Raw genomic sequence first — 22099 nt, 5'->3', positions numbered from 1 at the left:
TTTACAAGGCACATTTTCAAAAAACGTTCTGACATTGTCCAAAGTCATTTTCACAATGTGATATAGGAAAGGACTTAACAAACAACACAAAATATGCATTTGTCTTTGCCAGTTTCATGTAGACGGAACGCCCTGATTGAACATTTGTCAGCTTAGCAAAGATTGGAAAACACCGCAAAGCACTTCGTTTTACGTGTATGTGTATTTTGTAGGTTTGATGACAACTGTTGCTCTACCAGTGAAATATAATGGTGAATTGAAAGGTGTTGTTGGTATTGATATCACGCTGCACGATCTTCTTGCTGATATCACCTACTTCAAAGAAAGCGACACCTCTTATGCATTCATTTATGAAGTCAATACCAAGGCTGAAGGTAAATATGTTAAGCTAGTAGACCTTTGAAGTTAATTGTAAGTGTTAATTGACGACATATATTACATTAGAAAATCGACAGGTTCTAGTAATTTTGTAATTCCACAAATTGAGACATGATTTGTTGTATTGGTCGCTCAGTTCTTCGTGATTCACTACTACGAAGGTACGTTAAGGACTGTCAGGGTCATAGACATGCTATAGCGTCGGTAAATCGCGCTCTTATCAACACAGTCAATATTACATTAGAAGTTACCAGTTTATTTATAATGTTCTTCTATCTACATTGCTTTGTATGTCATTCAGTATGTCAGACAGTAAGTTAAAGACCAGCAAATGATGGCGAACGCAAACAAAACGGTTACTTTCGTGTGAAGTTCTTTTAGATTTTAGCATTGAATTTTACTAATCTGTGCCATTAAATGTAATTGATAGGGCGGACGTTGTTGCATCCCTTGCTGCCAGCTCCGGTCAACGTTAAAGACGACCCGGTTTTCGTTCACGTGACGGCATTGGAAAGAGAGAGTGAATTTAGAGAAATTGTGTTCCTGAACTCTTCCAGGTGGGTGAAATGCTTCCAGTATGCAGATCTATTAACTTTTAAATGAATGTGTCTTTGGGCCTACGGTGAATTATTTTTGCAATGATAGCTTAACAACACTAGGGTACATGGTATAGACACGGGACAGGTTCTAAGGAGCGGGGTCGTCTTGGGCTGCTATTCAAGGAGAAACGTTTAATGCTTTCGATCAGTACTGTGTTAACAAGACACAGAGTTAGACAGCCAGCAGAAAGATATAGGCTGACAGAGACACCTAGCGATAGTGACAGGCAGAGAGAGAGAGATAGATAGATAGATAGATAGATAAACTTTGATAGATAGATAGATAGATAGATAGATAGATAGATAGATAGATAGATAGATAGATAGTGACAGGCAGAGAGAGAGAGATAGATAGATAGATAGATAGATAAACTTTGTCATTTCTCATATTACTACAGACAAAAATCTGGAAACGCTACATTTGCATCAAAGCGATCAATGCCTCGAGGTAATTCTATCAAAGAAGGGGTCTTTGTGACTTCCGTCGAATCCAGTTACTACTGGGAAAAGGTAATACTAAGATTTCTATTGTTTGGTGTATTTATTCTGGTATTGCTTGCATGCTTAACGACGTAAAACTACAGTTAAAATAAAAAGCTAAATTGATGTAACAATTGAAGCATCACATATTAATGTTGGGTATGCTTATTCTAAAATATCGACAAACACGGTGAAAATGCAAAGGCTGTTTACTTCAAATGACTTTTGGTTTTGAAGAATTATTAAGATAAAGAATCTCACCGATGAGTTAAAATTTATGTCAACTTCAATTTCACACATCTTTCTCATAATTCACTTCGATGAATAGCGGTTTATCATTCACTTTGTTGAAAGCGGGAATAGTCGATATGAAAATGCTGTCTGGGTATCTTATAGAGTCAAGAACACAGACTGAACGGCAAAGTAAGAAATCTTACCTTCCCCCCTTCCTTCCTTAGGTTGAAGGATCGCCTTACGTAGTGTGCTTTGTTCAAGCAAAGAATGGTAAACAACTTTCCCTGAAACAGAATACAGTACTAGGTATTTTTTTTAGCTTTTCAAATAATTTCTCGTCAGATCCAGACTCTCTGTTATCTTATTGAAACTTCACTTATTGATTCCTAATGAGTCACCGGACATATGAGAATCGTGAATCATTTTTAGGGTAGAATGGAGTAGGGTCTATATGTAGTAATTCTTATCTATAGGGTTGTTTTATGTCCGTTCAGAAAACGTTCCCCGATACATGTGACTTTCTTCCCTCCTAATATTTATATGCATGTAGTTCTGACACAACTATGGATCAACGTTGCGTATGACTCATATATCATATTCTTACATGTTTTAATCAAATTATCGCAGTGCTTTATACAAGAAGTCAACCATGGTCAACACTTGTCTCACGCTTAAAGGTATGGCAATCGATCCCAGGGCCAAGGAGTGGTACATGTAAAACAGTATGTATCTTTGCGTCAGAGGCGGAATAAACTATTAGTGTATCTATTTATCCAGGAAATCTTATCCCGACTGCTATGTTTGTACGCACATATACAGCCAGTCGACGTTAGGGACACAAAGAACAACGAGGAGCGAACAGGCAGTGGTTTTGAACAAATCAATGTACCGGTACTTCACCGATGTCTGTAACTCCATACATGAAAATATTTGTAGCTTGACGCACTTTGAACATAGCTCGTAACAAGGGACAGTGGAAAGCCCATGGAACTACGTGTACAACTATAACAGCCACTCATGTAGTTGGTGCACTGTGCAGGTTTCTCCGATCAACAACTTTGACGGATGGTGGACTGACCTTTCCTACCGCAATTGTTATCTCCCTCGATTCAGCACAAAATTTTCGTATGGACTGTTGATGCGGTGTTTACAGTTGTTACGTGATGGTAAATCCTAGTCGTATTTACGACTGCTGCGTAAACAGTCACTGAATAAACTTTGCAGGCATTACGAGCACTGGATATTTTTACCGTTTTAAATCAAAAACCGTCCGTATACGCGTATGACGGTGACAAAAACAACACAAAGAATCTGGCGTATATTGTTACTGAATTACTTTGACCAAAAAAAATTCACCCAAATGCCGAACGGTGATCATACAGAACTCTGCAGGTTTCTGGACTAAACGACCCCAAACCGACTTTACCCTACAAACTGGGAATATACTAAATTTACCTTGAAAAAAATTCAAACTGTGTATCGTATTGAAAAAATTTTACCGGGGCCACGGAACAAATTAAAAAACCAACAAATCCCAACAGAAACAGTGGAATGATCATTAGTGTGCAAGGTCGCTGTATTATATGTCAGGGTAAAAAAAATCTAGCTTTGAAATTTCTGGACGGTACAAAAGGCGGGGCAGAATTAGACAAGATTACGACCAATGTGTTACCGCCGATGGTACATAACGTACTGTTGATAGCAGGTAGTTCGGTGTCCAGTGAGAACACGATTCCGAATATATCACGGCTGTTGATTTGAGCTGCCTCCGATAGAAAATTTTCAACACAAAGACATGATATCAATATTGCGAGATTATAAGTACCCGCTGTCTTCTCGCCAAATCGCTGCGATCAAGATCATTATGATAGAAGCAATTGACCGCCGAACACCTCCTTGCTGATCTATACACAACGTATAAAAATTGATTATTCCTGCTGAGAAATACGACAGCAAATATTGCAATGTGAATTTCTTACTATCTTCCTCGCAATGGTTTTGCATCTGTGTTTATTTTATCACGGTCACTGGACCATTTCTGACGATTTTTACGAGCAAAGAATCAGTTCACACTCATCGTGGGAACACATGGCAAAGCCGTTCAAAAAAAAATTTCATCACATGAAAGATTACCGTAATCCCCGTTTCAAAGATGTAGGAAATGTATAATGTGTTGTTATTCATCTTGAAAAATCCCGAACTGCAGCCTCTAAATACAAAATGCTTTTTCTTCTGAACAACTTCCTGACAACTTTACAATCACACTCCGGTCATCACATGACGGTTGTAACCGTACGTGTGCTGCCGCCAATGGAGGATCAAAAGACTTTAATTAATCAAAAGTCACAAAGTATAGAAAACATATCAATATCCAAGCATTGTAAAACAGAGTAATTTTGATAAGGTCAATTTATTGTATATTATAAACAGTCTCCAGGCCACTCGGGACAGCGTAAGATTTTGATCTTACTCGTTCGAATACTACACTCACACGCCGTAGGTAAAAATGGGAACTCAGATCGTTATTTACTGCTTCCGCCAAGCTAGTCCGCTTAGCTAACGAAGGTGAAATGACCATAATTATTATTGCTAGTCTCTGTAAATTTTGCCGACTATTCGTTAGTAGTTGTCGAATTTCTTCAGTTTGTCCGAAAACTATGTCAGTGAATGACGTTAAAGTTTCGAGACACCTGAGTGCGAACTCAATGTCGATATCGGGATAGCAAAATCAGTTACAGACAATCGAGAAGAACATAAGAGTCTATAAATCTGCGAATTAAATGAATCCTAAGTTACTATGAAAGTAGAAAAGGTAATGTTGTGCCCTGGTTGGGAAAGAAAAGTTGATTAAGATTTCAAAAAAAACCAGTCAGATAGTAAAACAAGCCCAGAAAAACGTATAGAGAAGAACGACATCACGGCGATCTTCAGACCTTTCATCATGTTTCAGTCTGAACGGTCAACATTTGGTGCTATAATCTATTTCAAGTGTCTATTTTTGGTCAAATCTGACAGAGATGAATCGCGATTTAGTTTCATCGCCCCTACCCGACAGGAAATAATGCAGCTCATGGGCACCTGTATAATCGTGGCGTGAACGTATCCAATGGCCGTCCACTGCATGGGCCATTGACCGTGCATCGCCAGCAAACAACGGTTTTGGACGTCACGAGAGCATTTTTTCGCAGTCTGTGAGCGGTTGAGTGATTTGGGTAGGCTTCATAGATCGGAATCGAGTTGATTTCGGCCGAAAACAGTTAGTATTTTTCGTGCTCCGTCCAAATTGGATCCGCATGTTGCCGGTTTTATTCATGGCAATCAACAGAGCTGTGGTGGGAGGCCGTATAACGCCGGGACACCACGGCATCGTACGCAGGGCTAAGCCACAACATATTTCCAAAGAGATCTGATTTACACAACAAATGTTTGATCGTTTTGCACCTTTGCGCGTCCCCTCGTGATTGACAGCTGTTTGAATGCTTTCATCTATTGTTCCTTGGACGCTTCGAACACAGGATCGAAGCAGTTTTGGCATCAAAAATCAACTTAAAATGGAAAAAATGAGAGAATTTAGCCAACAAGGTGATGCCACAAGTATTCACAAAACGTAATATGTTGGACAGTGCTTTAATTTACACCATGGTTCTTGAAAGCTCCAGATTTTCGGGAGCATTCGTTGACGCTGTTACCGTGTGCCACTCATGTTGGATTATGAATGCCCAGGGAGATAGGGGTATTTATAGGCTCCCCCTGCCTTTAAGTACACTGTTAATTTCATGACCATGTTGTGGTCAATGACCTCGAAACGGAATGGACCTCTTACTTTTCCTGAGTAAACGAATCGGAAGAAAATGTAGTTAGCAAATAGCCGCATAGCCGATAAAATACAGACTCAAATCAGATATTACAGCATGCTTTCAAATAATACGCTTGTATTAAATGTGGTATGTCATGTTTTCTTTTATACCTAAAAAGAAAAAGGTTTCCAATATCACAGGACAGATCTGGTGAAACCGCCAACATCGTGCAATCACTTTAACAGATATGCAAGTACAGGTATGTGATGACGTGACAGGGTCATGACGCTTGAACGTAGTTCACGAATATATTAAGCTGTACAGAGCTGTGACAAATACTTTACAGTGTCAACAAAATCAAATTCTCACATTGTATTATTTCCGAGATGAATGTCATAAGTCGAAAAGATAGATCTTTTCTAATTTGCTTTGTTATTATGATTTCAAGATTCTTCAGAATATACTAAGTAGCTGTCGATATGAACTCTTAAATTGTTTTGATTATTGGGTTCCGATCGTGAACTTTGCAAAGCAAGTTATAATATCATTCATGTATTGTTTGCTTGTCGAGAACACCATTACAGCATTAAACGAGCACGATTCTCTACGTTAATTTCTTGTATTTCAGTGACCTTCATTTTTTTCCTAAATAATTATAAAAGTAATGTAGTGAGATACATAAGCAGAAACTATTTCATTCTAATGTGAGTTGTCAATCGTAAAATTTAGCATAGCCACTCTTACTTTTGTCATTTAATTTGATTTCACTCTTTCTACTTCCAGCCCAATCTGCTGTCAAATTTGCCCCGAACGCATTTAAAGATCCTGCCAATTATCTTGAATCGGAAGAAGATGCTGACATCGTTCTAGAGTATGCAGATTACATGAACGAAGAAACTGGAAATGGAGCTAATAAACATTTTAAGGTCAGAGGTGCAATGGGACATTTAGAGGCATAGTAATTGCTTCGCAGATGTGTACCAATACTTTTTAGGAAAGGAAATAAAAATACGGATTTAAATGTATTAAATCGGTACCCGGTTTCCATAGATAGTGTTGATGATGATGATGATGATGATGGTGGTGGTGGTGGTGGTGATGACGATGATGATTGTGTTTCGCTATTGTAGCTGTTTGTAGTTGTTTATATAGTAATTTATTGACGCATCTCTTGACACCCACAATTCCTAATCATACCAAATTTAAAATATTGTCAAATGAAAGGCTTTTCAACTAAATATAGATGTACGGATATATATTTTCGAATTGAGGGCAGATTTGGAAAAAAACAGTCCTGTCACGTTTTTCATGAAGAATTCCTCAAACACAGTAAATATTTTGGCAAGACGTGTAACGATCTGAATATATTGTCTTCACAACTTCACTTATTAGGAAGGGATCAAGGCAACTGTGACAGCGACAGCGAAGGTCGATGAGCTCTGGCTGAATGACGACACAGGATACGAAGACTTCACACTGTTCCGTTACATTGGCACAGCAAATGGCGTGTTCCGTGAATTTCCATGTGTTCGAATGAATAAACTTTATGATCCAACTTCTCGACCATGGTATGTGTTAATGCCATTTGTCTATCAGTCTCTAGAAATATTGTTATTCTTATTGTCATATGTCCAGGATTCTTTGACAGGATGTGTATTGTGCAATCGACTTTCACCTTATGATTGGGGTCGTTACATAATTTTTTTTTAATTTGAATGTTTTCGTGCAAGGCCTAGTACATAAAGACGCTTTGCTCCTGTCTTGAATATGTCTCTACGTGCATTTCCTGCATGTTATCATTGGTAAATCCCCTGAGAAATTTGTCTTGAAACAAAATAGCTTAAAGCTCGTAAGTGGATTTACGACATGTGTAAAGAGGAAAGCACAACCGCTGTTGAATGGCAAAGTAGTTTATCCAGTCTTGTTGATATTTAATGAAAGTTGTGTTCTCTTCTAGGTATGCAAGATCTAAAATCAACATGGATGTACTGACTCTATCAGCACCATACAGAGCAGCAAGTGTCCAAACTGAAGTCATAACCATCAGCAAAGCAATCACTCACAGGTTAGATTATTAGAAGTAATGTTAAGTTATCATAGCCTCAGTAAGGGTCTGTTTACGCACGGCAAATGTTTTCCTGTCACTATAGGGAAAAAGTGCGTGACTAGAGCGAGAAACTGACGCTTTCTCGCAATCGGTGAGAATCTCTTCTTATTCTCACCGCTGTCGGTGAGAAAATTTTAATCTCCACTGGAAATTGGTGAGAAATGCACTCCTTGGCGAGAATCAAGTGTGACATCAAATTCTCACCGGTGAGAATGGAAATTCTCACTAAGTACAGCGAGAATTGAAATTCACTGGCGAGAATCATCAAGACTCGCCGGTCGGAGTCTTTATGATTCTTGCCAATGAACTGCGAGTCTTGATGATTCTCGCCAGTGAATTTCAATTCTCGCTGTACTTAGTGAGAATTTCCATTCTCACCGGTGAGAATTTATTCTCTCACTTGATTCTCGCCAAGGTGTGCATTTCTCACCAATCTCCAGTGGAGATTAAAATTTTCTCACCGACAGCGGTGAGAATAAGAAGAGATTCTCACCGATTGCGAGAAAGTGTCAGTTTCTCGCTCTAGTCACGCACTTTTTCCCTATAGTGTGTCTCGAGGTGTTCGTAGTCCCATGTCGGGGCTTTAATGTTTGTATTACATGTCTGCCTTACATCAGCTTCATGATATGATTTAGGACAGCCTAGCCTACCAACACATCCACTTGCTACTCGCTTTATTCGGAGGTCCGCAGTAGAAATAACATAGCGATAGAAAAGTGACGTGGTGACTCGAACTTTTCAAGTTCTGCTGTCAAAGACTATTTTTGTCAGTTCCAGAGAGAAATAAAAGTGTGACTGGAATGTACATTTTATGACGTGGGGTGCTGCTGAAAGCAATTTAAACTAATACATATATTTTTTTTTCATTTGAAAGCGTTCATATGAACCTCAAAACAACGGATGAGGTCATAGCTGTTATGGGAATGGATTTCACATTAAAATATTTCTATAATTTGCTGACCAGAGTCTACGAAGAGTGTGGTGAAGACAGTTATGTGTAAGTTCATTGTTATTGATTCCAATTCATCGCTCAACGGCTATCATTCCAGCAGACCTCCCTTAAAAACCGAAATGCCATTGTAAAACTATTTCTTGATTTCTATTCGCATTTGCTTTTTTAGTCTTACTTTGAAGATGACAAATGTGTAATTTATGAATATTGCAAAAGCTTACCCATCGTGTTTTGTTTTGTTTTGAGAACCGAAACTTACAAGAGAGTGCTCACTTGTCTAGTGATATTAATTTCTGCCGGATAGTGCGACACAAAAATAGGTTTTAAAAAATTTGAGCCTTCAAACTCACACAGAAAAACAAGTCCAGGTTGAGTACGTGAGAAGTTGAGCCTCAAAAGTAGTCCTAAACTTTTGCACAAGCTTTCCTCACTGAAACTGTAAACAATTTCCTTTCGTATTAAAAATTAAATGAAGGAATCACCGTGCAAAATGTTTGAGTGTAGATATACTTATTTATGAAAAGGCGATTCTTTAAGCAATGAAGAGTCAGAAACTACAATCCAGTCAGTTTCAGTTCATTATTTCTCCATTGTATACTATTATTATTATTTGCTTTTCTCTTCCTAAGCTTAGTTTGTCTTGGAGGAATACACTTTACGAGATTGTTAGCGATTAGCACATGTCCCACAGTAATGTCCACATTGACCTGGAAAATGTACACAATCCAGAGTGATAATCCCAGAGATGACAACAACATATAATAGTTTCACATCAAGCTTTCACACGAGAGTAAACTTGCTGAGCAAACAGCCTCGAATGAAATTTTGCGTAGCTAATTTTTCTCGTGAGCGGCAGGCTTAGTCCGTAAAACAGTAACAAAGATTACCTATACTTACAAACATGTGATATACGATGGATATATGCGTGGTTCAACATCATAGCTTTGTGAAATTGACAGTAGGCGGAAAGAAAGCCAACATGTACATTTTATGAAAATATGACGAATTTTCCTTACGAGTCTGCATTCTCTAGAAATGTACAATAATATTAACTTTACTATAATGATTTTCTGTCACTGCAACTACAATCATGTCCTTTAATTTTTAAACAACAATTTGAGGTTAGCGGTTTCTTTCACAATCAATGATACAGGCATGCCATATTCACACTATGTCAATAGTCAAATTCACTGCCATGCTTTCTGATTTCTGACAAATGTTTCTTCCTCAGTTGCTTTGTAATGGATATCAGCGGATACTTGGTGGTGCACAAAGATTTCTATGATTCCAAGGGAAACTCCAATGTAGAAGAATTGCACATCACTGAAAGAGAACCCAGTATCGCCAAAGATCTTATTTCAGAGAGGATATTAAGGAAGAGGACGTGTCTCAACTTCCAAAAGATCAAAGATCAAAATTACTACGTGGTATGTCAAATGAAATGAAGAGTTCATATTAGTCTCGCAGAGAAAATCGGCAAACCAATAAATGATGTTGTCGGATACGCAATGTAGTTTGTCTTGAGGCCAGAGAAAAACAATCTTGTTCATCGGATGTTTTGAGCCAAGGTTCAGGAGCAGCGAGCGAATTTTTTTATTTTTAATTTTTTTACTAGTAAGCCAAAGGTAACCGCGGTCCTTCGGACTTTTTTGCGGGATGCAGACAAGCTTTTCCCCTTTTAGGCTAACCAAAAATATCTCCAATAAGATACACTGATACTGGTTATTGAATTCAATACTATATTTCAGACGTCAAACAACGTGTTGACAGAGCTCAGTGCAGACACGTCGGAAGTCTCATTCAGAATCCCGCATACCGTGCCGCGAAAACCCGGCGAAGTGTAGGGCGCCGCCAGCGGCGGTACTAAAGTATTTGCTATGCAGAAGTATGAATTTGCCGAAATAAAAATTCCAAATCGGACAACGTAAAAGCGGCGATGCGGATGAACAATTTATTTTTTCTTCCTGGCCTGAGGAGCAAAATGTCAACTTCAGCTCATAAGCTTTACGCTGCTATGCAAACATCGTACATCACTGTAAATGAGTGAGAATTAGTATGTAGCTTACTGAACCGATTGGATTGGACGTCAGTTGTGTGAAGGATTCCTGTTGAAGATAATCTACTGTTAAATCAAGATCTCACTTTGATAATAAGTATTATGATATAGAAAAAAATAAGCAATAAATTAATAGTCTAGAAAGATATTGTTGAATTATTTTAGGACAAACATGAAGACAATCGATCGATTGATCAATTAACCTACAATTCAAGGCACATGGTATTTCAAAAATGCAAGCCCTCTTTATGTAAATGGTGTCAAGGCTGTTAAGTGTTGAATACTGTCATTTTGCCAAAAGAGTACTCCGGAAACAACATGATCATAGCGTGTACAGTCAATATAAGTTGAAAGACATACAGTGGTTAAAGAAGTGATGTCCCATCATGTAAGGCTGTACCTTGGTTGCGACTTATAAATGTTAAATGAGTACAGTCATTATCTGACATAAAATTATGACGAAACGAACTACTTATGGTGCATGAACTACATGAACTTCCACTGAGGTAAATTTTTATTAATGTATTTGTTTTTTTATTTACCATAGACTGACACGCAAAATTGGAAAAATGTGAATAAGTTGAACAACGATGAGCCATGTAAACGTTATCAACTTACACATGTGCCGGATACCAATGTTTTTCTCGGTGTCATTGATATTTCTCAGCGTTCAACGATATGCAAAGCAGAGTTCATATGCCCCTGCTTCCCTGTGAGTATTCCAACACTTGTTGAGTGTCTAAATGTGCCATTTCATACATACCATACCATACTGTAACGCCACGGTGTTAATTTCCTCAAATGTATATACAAGTCCCAGTTCTTTAAATTGTTATCTATTAGCATTCAATTTCCAGACATCGAGGAAATTACATAATGCACAGTTTCGATGAACTCTTGTTAAATCTATATATTTACTTTATTTGTTCAGGAAAAGTGCTTGACAACGGAGGGTGGTGGCAATGAATGTCAGTGTCCGTGTTGGTCTCAGACAGACTATGACCACTGCAATGATACATTCAGTTTGGAGAGGTGGGTAAAATCAGAAATGTTTAAAGGGACAAATAAAGTCGGCCATTTTTCGTGAATTTTGTTTGATAAGAGATGCTACTTATATTGTTTGCCATGTTGATAAATACTGAATAAATGGATGACCATGCATATATTCAACCCCGGTTTTAGACACGATCCATGAAATCATAGCGAAAATAAATTAATGGTCATGACCATTAATTCATTTTCGCGATGGTTTCATTTAATTTGTCTAAAACCGGGGTCGAATATATGCATGATCACCTATTCATTCAGTATCTTTCAAACAATATAAGAAGTATCTTGCAAAAAGCAAAATTCATGAACAAATGGCCGGCTTTGTCCCTTTAATTTAACTATATAAGCTTGCTCAAATTAAAAACAAGTCTACACGAAAAGTTAGCGGAATATGAATTCTGATACAAGCTTGGCAAGTCGTTATAGTCGTTTGAATATTTCGTTACCACTGAGCACGTTTTCAATGTCACACATGTACAGGTATACGGATTATCCTGTACACATATCTTTTTAACGTTACTTTGTCTTTCGATCATATCCATTTTAGCGATGATGCCCCATCATGCACTCCCCCGAGTCCATCGCTGTCACCTGTCACAGATGAACCTGACTCATATGAGAGTTTACACGTATGTTTCCAAGCAAACTGCGGTAGCCAGCTTTCAGAAAGGTAAGTAAGTATACACGCGTGTCTGTCTGTGATTGTATACATATTACAGTGTAATTGGCCATGAGATAACAACGTTTCTTCCCCGTGGGCTTAAGAGTCGCTACTCTCAGGCTCGAGAGAAACCAAACAATGCAATTTAGGCGAATATGGCCCGCCAATATGTGTCCTGTAACAGACCTCATCCAATTTTCTCACCCAAGAATTGAGAAATTCTCAGCTATCATCACTCGTCTCGGTCGCAGATGACACTGTCATCCTGTTTACGTATTTTAGAATGAGAGCATGCCTAGATGGCACTTTCAAACTTAGTTACTCTGTCAACAGTTTTTCCCAAGTGTCAATTTATTAACAGTTTTGGAATATAACAGCCGGCAACTTACTCTTTGCATGTATCAGAGCAAGTAAAAATGATGTCTATGATGTGACAGTAAATTGACGAATCACAACAGAGAGCTTCGACCAGGTGTTTTAAAATATCTGACAAGATATTATTACGCGGAAGAAAATGGTGAAAAGGGTAGCTCAGCAGTTTTCATATAAAACAAAAGTTATTACGAAAATAAAACTAATCGCTAAGTCAAGGGATAGAATACAAACTGTCAAAGTGTACAGGCTACTTATCTCAGCTGGGACGGCAAAGCTCCAGTCTCAGAGTTGTAACAGTCAGTCGGATGATGAACAGTCCTTTGGCTTGCAGGCTTGAAGTTGCTCAAAGTCCAAAGTATGAATTCAGCTAGGCAGTGAAGGTCTTGAAAAGTCTTGACAATAATACTGCTGGAGTTTCCAAAGACTTGAAGTAACACGCAAAAAACACGATCCCAAATGTCTGACTGCAAGCTGTGCCGGTCCCTATTTATACTCAAGTGGTTACATCAGAGAGTATTATCTCCCTTACACGAGAACATTCCAAACATGACGAATTTAATGCAAGGTTGTGAGGTCGTGAAGAACAGTGACCTTGAGAATGTTCTAGACTAGTTAAACTCAGGTCATGAGCGAGGGTGAAAATGACCAACATAACAATAGCTCTAATAATATCCATTGTTCATATATATATATATATATATATATATATATATATATATATATATATATATATATATATATATATATATATATATATATATAATATATATGTGTCTGTATGTATGTATGTATGTATGTATGTATGTATGTATGTATGTATGTATGTGTGTGTGTGTGTGTGTGTGTGTGTATGTATGTATGTATGTATGTGTGTGTGTGTGTGTGTGTATGTATGTATGTATGTATGTATGTATGTATGTATGTATGTATGTATGTATGTATGTATGTATGTATGTATGTATGTATGTATGTATGTATGTATGTATGTATGTATGTATGTAAAAGTTTTTTTTTCTCTGCATGTCTTTTTTCATATACGAGTTATTTTCCTTACATTCTAGTGACTGTTATGCACTGATAAGTTGCACTTGGACTGATGCCGGAAAGTGCGTCGCCACAGTAATTGTAGACTCTTCAGGTAAGAATCAACAATTTACTTCGCTCTCCATGTTGTAGCCATACGTATCATGAAATGTCAGTAAAGAATAACGGCAGGTCTCAGATAAGTTCATTAAATTCCTTCGACAGAAGAATACATAATATTCAGTGTAAGACATTTTCAACAAGGTTCTTGTGAAGTAAGATTGCTTTACCCTGACAATTAAACTTATTCTCCACTTATCACGTCATTCTTCCATTCAAAAATAATATACCATTTGTTCACTCTCAGGACAAAATATGACGACCGTGGTCATAATAGTTATAGTGATCGTCGTAATACTGGTAGTCATGACCCTGATAGTGGTTGTGATTGTCATCGCACTGAAGAGGACACGGTCAAATTCAGCAATACAGTTTTATGTATCCAGGCACACACCGGATGTCGTACGACCGCAGTACCAGACGAAACCCGCTCATGAGATGACCGACATCTGTGGAACCCCAAGTGCCCCTCCGAAACCAGAGTCTATTTATACAGAAGCAGTCGATCTCACTCCGCAGTTGCCCCGCCAAAACACATACCAGAGACAAATTGAGACTACCCAAATACCCGAACAACAACAACAACAACAACAACAACAACAACAAGAAACAACAATTAACTAGAACTACACTACATTACGATCATATGACCGTAAAGAACAGCAAAAATACACAAGTCGTGCTTACAGATTTTCCTTGCCTCATTTCCCGTCACTAAAAGTTTTTCTGTATATACCGACATGATGGTATATCTGTAACTTCAACTATTTGCTAACATTTTTGTATTATGATATATGTTCTCTAACTAATTATGATTTCGTACCGTGCGTTTTACACTATATGTAGAATAATAGTTAATAAAGTTATTACAATAATTAAAACGTAATAAGGAAACTAGACTTTCTCATAAAACATCTTCATCAAAGTATACGAGACGGCTTTTTAACTTCTCAATGTATATAGCGCGACGCAGACAGAATTTTGAAATTCTTGTAATGAGCTTCCTTCGAAAAAAAAAACACGATGGCGATGACACGCTTGCATACAAATACCAATGTCTTCCAATGAGAATGGTTGATAAAGTGTTTGCGGAAGAGTTAGATGCTGTTTGTTGACACCACGGACCAGTAAAGTCATTGCTATTGATACAATATAGACTGATTCTTTCCTGCTGTGTCACAAATGTATTAAATGTTACATGGCGAGTATTACGATCATTAGACAGGGTGTGTATCATGATAGAAGCCCATTACTGGAAAAAATTTAAAAATAACATATTTCTGGGCAGCAACCTATACAGTAAACAAACATCTAATAACCAATAGTTTTACTTATAAAGATGTTCTAGTTTGTCAGTTTGACAATTTATGCACCGCTCCAAGACCTACAACTAATGACGTCTACTCTTAGATATGTGTAATTCGTGACATTTATGGATTGTGTAAAAGCACTGTATCTAATCCGTAAGTTTGTCTGAAAGTTAAAATTCGCTATTCACCGATTAATTGGTAAATTGAAATACCCATATTTTGCTGCTCGAATGTGTTATATCAGTTCCCAGGAAGATATAGTTAATATAATACGTAGAGATGTGCACGAGTTACTCCATCATTTTCGCTTGGACTGTTAGAGATACATGTACCTTCTGTAGAATCCCAATTGACCATAAACAGTGTGTATGAATACCTCAGATTGACGACAGATTGGAAATTGAAATCGCAATGAGCTAGACTGCAATACCAAGCGTTACAATAACTTCAGTTTATCACGCATTCAACAAGGTCTGTACGAAATTTGAATAATGAGTAATTGCGGCTCTTCAATTGCATCCTTACTGTGGTATTTTACGTCACCGAGTAAACATCATCTCATTTAGGTAGCAATAAGACCAGAAAGAAATTAATTCAGTGAAAACGAAATATTTTGTTTTATTTGTAGGACATAACATGTTGACTTTGTATGAGTGACCATCTTCTGTTGTCGCGTTTCATTCTGGACAAACGAACTTGACTTTATTTAAAAAATAAAGCTAATTTTTATTCTACTTAATAGAATTCTTTTATGTTAAAATCCTGGATGATTGGCACCTTTAAATGCAGCAAACAATTACAAGTAAACAGGTACCGAAGAAGCATATTTTGTTTAAGGAATTTTAATGAAGGTCATGCAATTTCCAAGAATAAAGAAAAACCAATTCTATGATTCTAATGAGTCTTAATGAGGGCACTCATATATAATTATCTGTCCAGAATGCCATTGAAGTTACCTCTTATCTGCGAAGGGAAGAGGCAAAATCCAAACAGTTCATAGACGCAAAAGACTTACAGTGATGTTCCCCTTCATAATATGTTATTGTGGTGTAGCCCCGCCACGGAATATTATAGATAAGTGATACGGTCACTATCACATGTGTTGCAATCAAAATCGAATGAATACACCGAGAAGCTGGCAAGCCTGTTCTATTTCTATATATTTCAACGTTAGCATGATAACATCCAAGCGAAAACAGTCGCCACCAAATATGTTTGCATTGTAACGAGGTTATTACATGGAGTTTGGTCGATATCGCGCCGTATTCACTTATCAATAAAATATAGGGATGCGATAGCTGTTACAGTCATGTTTGAAGGGTACCACAAAATCACGATTTTGCAACCCACATGCATTTTCGTCAAATCTGTTCTCTTGTAAGTCATCTGCTGAGCTTATTATTTAACATAACCTCACTTGTTTGGTATCATTAGAAAGGCAATTTATTCTTCTTTAAGATGGCATATTCTACTATACAATATCTTATACAGTTTTTGTAAAATGTGACCAACATTTACCCCATACCCAAAAGTTTAACATCGCAAATTACGGTAAATCTCAAATTCTACCAATTTTAGCTAGACAATATACAAAATCAAAAGTTTTGTATAAAATCTGTTTTATTTGGTACAGGGACATGTCAGACATATGAAATTGACTTTTAAATGAAAAATATTGAGACTCTACAGCTGTAACAGTCATATTTTGAAGGGTACAACAAATCTCAGTGTTGCAGATTTGCATGCATTTTTGTTAAACCTGTCTTCCTATAAGTCATCTACTGAGCTTTTTTTGAATATAACCTAACTTTTTAGGTACCATTAGAAAGTTAATTAACTAGTCTTTAAAATGACATATTGTAACATGCAATATCTTGTATAGTTGTCATGAAATATGACATCTGACCAAAACTTATCCCATACCACAAAGTTTATATAGAAAGTACTGTCATAGCTAACATGATCAAAGTCCGAGAATTTTTAGGCACTGTTGTGGTATTTAATCTGTTGTATTTGGTACTGGGTCATTTGAGAAATGTGAAATAGACTTTTTACAGAAAAAAATATTCGGATTGTATAGTTGTGACAGCCATATTTTGAAGGATAACGCCAAATCGCAATACCGCTGACTGACACCTTTTTTGTTAAATTATTCTTCTTGTAAGTCATCTGCTGAGCTTATTTTGTAACATAACCTGGCTTGTGGGGTATCATTAGTAGGGCGATTTATTCTTCTTTAAGATGACATATTGTAATATGCAATGTCCTTCATAGTTTTCCTGAAATATGGTCAAACTTTACCCCATACCCCAAAAGTTCAAATCGCAAATTACGGCTTATCTTAAATTCTATCATTTTTTGCTACACATAATACAAAAGGCAATTCTTGTATGAAATCTGATTTGTTTGTTACAAAAGTATGTCACAAGTATGAAATAAACTTTTAATGGGAAGATGATACTATTTAGTAGCCATTTGGATCATTTTTGGAGGGGAACCCATATATGGCAAATGTATGTGTTTCGGCAAATTTGCCATGATACCTGGGTACCCTTCCAAATATGATCCAAAAGGCTACAGCATCATATTAAATTCCCTATAAAAGTTAATTTCACATTTGTTACATACTTTTTAAACAAATATACAGATTTCATTGGCTGCATACAAGCATTGCCTTTGTATACAAAGTTAATAAATTGTAAAAATGGTAGAGTTTCAGATTCGCTGTAATTTGCTGTGTAAACCTTGGGGTATGGGGTAAGCTTTGGTCATATTTCATGAAACCTAAACAAGATATTCCATATTACAATATGTCATTTTAAACACTAGTAAATTACCTTTCTATTGATATCTAATAAGCCAGGTTATGTTTTACTATGATAGGACAACACACGCAAACATCATTTACTCTCTCAAGAATACAAATACAAAAATATTGTCGCCTTTCCACGGAAAGAATCACAACTTGAATCCTACCCACGTCTAGTTGTCCGTGTCGTTTAGCGATAGAAATAAATCTGTCCCTTTGCATCTGTGCTCTAGATCTCCCTTTGGATTTGTGTACCTTCACCTGCATTGCTGGTTTCTTCTTTCTATTCTGATGATTCTTCTCAGGATTTCGTCTGTGATCGAATTCCACGAAGGAACCACGCCATAACAGAATTCTTGAAATTCTTTGCTACTGTAACTGTACACGCGCGGTTTGTAGGAACATACTTGTTCCTTGAAATACAGGTGTGGTTACATAGAAATTACGTGTCCACCCGTAATGTTGCTCTGTGTCATACCATTTGCTGGATTTTAAGATTTTATACCAACCGTTCATATATGTAGTACTGGTTTTTAAGCCTTTGAATGAAGTAATTACACATTGCATCCATAGAGATGATATTACAGTGACCTGTTGTCGTATAAGTTTTCCTTGCGCTTTTCCAATGATTAAAGAGACTTTAAAACTCGAATCACTCGTAAGTGCCGGTGTTGATCAGCTGAAACTTGAAGGTGTGACAACATTTAAATAGGTTCTTTACAAAATTCAATAACGTGGTGATAACATGCTAATGTGCGTCTATACACGTTCTGCAAGTTCCTCTGAACAGTTAATCACATATCTTCTCCAACTCCGCTTGCTCGAAAAATATACACATAAATGTTTGTCCATAAGTAGTCTCTGTTTCGTTCCTCTTGTTTAAAGCCCAGAGGTTTCCTCCGAAATCATCAGGGGCCTTTGGGAATCTTAGAAGAGAATTGACCATCCAGAATCCTTTTTGAAGCTTTTTGTCGAACAGCAATGCACCTTTGTCGAAAATAGATTTTCATACTATCGATGTCATTACTTACAATTACAGACCTTTAAATATCAAGAAGATTGTCGGAACGAAATATGTAATCGAGCTTCTGGTTACAGGCATTCATACTTTCTTACTCTCTGAAGACCTGAAGAAGGAAGGCAAACGGGATTTTCACAAAGTCATCGCAAACACAAACCATATACACGCCCTCTGAGAGAATGTTCGCGAGATCACGCGCATGGTCGTATTAATAGCCAGCAAAAGTCATAGTGCCCTCTAGTGTCGTTAATATAGGTACAATTCTCGCATGGAATTTGATATTTGACTTATTCCATTGAAATATCACATTAAAATCAGTTGTATGCTGTAGCGTGCTTTATTACACTTTGGCTGCTATTACTTGCGACGATAGTTGATATGGACTGTTAGATGTATTGCATTTACATCTTTCGATTAACATGTATTGACAACTAAAATTTTTCCGGTCTCTGTCGTCTTTGGCGGGAATAATAGAGATGGATAACCAAACAAGAAAACAGGTTCGCTTTTCTGGAAACAAAGCTTCTAACTGCGGTTTCTATCAAGAACTGGAGTGGAAGTAACGAATGTGAAGACTAATTTTAAAAATATGGAACAAACGAAATTTTCGCCTTCTCTTGTTTGTAAAATCGACACTTGGTTGACAGTTTTATTACATTTGTGGTTGATTTTATTACAATTGTGGTTGATATTACATTTGTGGAGATTATTACATTTGTGGAGGTTACAGATGTTACATTTATGGAGATTATTACATTTATAGAGGTTACAGAAGCAAGGGTATTAAATGTGTTGTCAAATATGAGACATATAATTACATTAAAATTTGTCCATATCATGAAGTTTATGAAGATATATTAATAAACAAGGCGGAAATCACTTTATTTACCAAATTTGTATCTGCAAATGAATGCAACCATCCCGGAGTCTAGTATTTATAAGACAATTCTCTGTGTATGTTCAGGCGAAGATTTCTTATACCACAGGATTGACCTCGTACAACCTCCATCTTCGTGTAGGCTCTTCAACAGAAATGCAACAACAGGTATGTTACATTATTTTACATTGGAAAATGCAGCATTGCACACGGTAGAAAACGTGCTTTAGTAATTAACGGCGGTAGCAAAAAACAATGTTACCATATAGACATAATCTTAGTTATAACATCATAGCATTCGATACAGTATTTATACACGGCCTTTTTCAATTACTATAACATCTCCTGGTTGCTGTAAAGGTATAAATTAAATTAAATATAACTTTTCTTGAATCACTTTGGAAGTGTATATGTACATTCATAGAGCACAGAAGTAACGCAAAACTGTATATATCATTCGCTGTGATATAACTACGATTTAGAAAACGTGTATTGATTAGAATTTTGAGCTGTCACTGTTTTTTTTAAAGTTCTTTGACAACAGATGTTATCAAGGCTTACTCTAATATTTCTCTTAAAGCCAAGTCTTCCATAAAATTTGCTCCAAATGTGTTTTCGGATCCGTTGAACTACCTTGAATCCGAAGAAAACGCCGACATCATTCAATCATATGCGGACTTCATCAATGATGCAAGCGGCAATGTTCCAAATCAACAGTTCAAGGTCAGAACTACGATTTTGTTTAGTTAGAGATTTTGATCATTTTAAAAACTCGATTGTGTGGAGTATTTACTTATTTTCCTGCGAATTTTAACGGGAAATACATAATTACATGTTAAATACATGGCATGATAGGTTTTAGCACAGAGTATCATAGACAGAGTGGCAACACTTGCATGCCTTTTGTTCCATGGTCGTCTCGGTAGACTATTGGCTTTCATATTAAAATGAGCTTCAAAGGTGTTAAACTTTATGGAGGCTTTGTTTGTGGTTGATAATTACACGAGATTATGCGAAACATACGACGAGATGGCATCGTACTGCCAGTCGCGTAGCAACCATAGTTACTTTGTGAGCTCTCAGGCCAGAAACACTGCTTCACGCCAATCAAAACATAACACGCCAGCAGTTTCATAAACATGTCCTTTCTTGACGCACGTGTAAAAGACGGTATGACTGACCGTAAACCATTGAGTAAAACCAGACAGTATCGATAAAAGACTTTCAAATTTGGTTCAAACACACTCATTATATATTCATAAAAATATGAGAGGAATTTTTAAAACGGTAAAACCCACTTTCCTGAAGCTCAAAACACTCCCGTTTTTGCCAGCACATCAATTCCGATCAGCACCACACGACAACAACAACACAAACTTTGTCGAACATACTTTCGCTTAACTATTGGTGAAAATCCGAAAATTACCGAAGGGTGCATGGTCGGCACTCTTCGGAAAAGAGAGCCAAGAGCTTCGTGAGGCGAGGCAAACACGGATTGCTTATGTAACCGCTTCACGCCTTAAACAATAGGTGTTGCCACTCTGTCTATGATACTATAGGTTTTACTCAATAATTTTTCATGTGTCAAAAGGCTTTAATCAATGATTTATGAATTGAATTCTTTGCTACACGAAAATTTGACACCATATAAACTGTGCTACCTTTAAGTAACTCTTATAGCGATTAAATGTTTTGACGTAATGAATGCAATTAGTTGTTTGCCTAAGGGCACGGTGACGTAAACAGTAAAATGACTTGTTCAACAGGATCCATATGACATCAAAGCAATGGTGAGAGCAACTGCAAAGGTCGACGAACTCTGGCAAAAGGATGACACTGGGTACGAAGACTACACAGTGTTCCGTTATATTGGCACGGAAAACGGCGTGTTCCGTGAATTTCCTGGCGTTCGTTTGAATAACTTGTACGACACCACCGTGCGACCTTGGTGAGCAGATAAATTATTCGGTTTATATTGATACTTTTAACATGCTAGATAAAGTATCATGCTTATTTTAAAACAAATTTATTCGGATTACGCACGCTCTTATATATTTACAGGCTTATCAATGGCGATCCTTCGAACTTTGAGTGTCGGACGTTCAATTCTTGAAGATATACATTTTGCTGATGGCGATAAATAAAACTGGTGGCACGACATATTTGATGGAAAACATGTACACAGAATCTTTCTAATACCTTTATGTATGACATTGGGACTTTGAATTGTCATTGCAGGAACGCCTGATC

The 22099-nt window shown here is 37.1% G+C and overlaps 1 protein-coding gene across 2 annotated transcripts in view; it reads left to right on the top strand.

Annotated features, from left to right (window-relative positions):
• The window catches only part of LOC139144714 (VWFA and cache domain-containing protein 1-like), a 49867-nt gene extending 31266 nt beyond the window's left edge, over positions 1–18601 (top strand). For both annotated transcript variants that reach the window (XM_070715439.1, XM_070715438.1), the window contains exons 12-26: positions 213–374; positions 809–935; positions 1376–1487; positions 1916–1997; positions 5667–5747; positions 6272–6414; positions 6881–7056; positions 7446–7553; positions 8470–8592; positions 9779–9974; positions 11151–11315; positions 11535–11635; positions 12201–12323; positions 13751–13827; positions 14080–18601. In XM_070715439.1, coding sequence (XP_070571540.1) covers positions 213–374; positions 809–935; positions 1376–1487; positions 1916–1997; positions 5667–5747; positions 6272–6414; positions 6881–7056; positions 7446–7553; positions 8470–8592; positions 9779–9974; positions 11151–11315; positions 11535–11635; positions 12201–12323; positions 13751–13827; positions 14080–14456 — 2153 coding nt within the window. In that variant the 3' untranslated portion in view covers positions 14457–18601. The remainder of the gene's footprint in view (positions 1–212; positions 375–808; positions 936–1375; positions 1488–1915; positions 1998–5666; positions 5748–6271; positions 6415–6880; positions 7057–7445; positions 7554–8469; positions 8593–9778; positions 9975–11150; positions 11316–11534; positions 11636–12200; positions 12324–13750; positions 13828–14079) is intronic.
• The last annotated feature ends 3498 nt before the right edge of the window (positions 18602–22099 follow it).

Source organism: Ptychodera flava, chromosome 12 (genome assembly GCF_041260155.1).
Source record: "Ptychodera flava strain L36383 chromosome 12, AS_Pfla_20210202, whole genome shotgun sequence".
Lineage (NCBI taxonomy): Eukaryota > Metazoa > Hemichordata > Enteropneusta > Ptychoderidae > Ptychodera > Ptychodera flava.
This window is presented reverse-complemented; position numbering and strand designations above follow the sequence as displayed.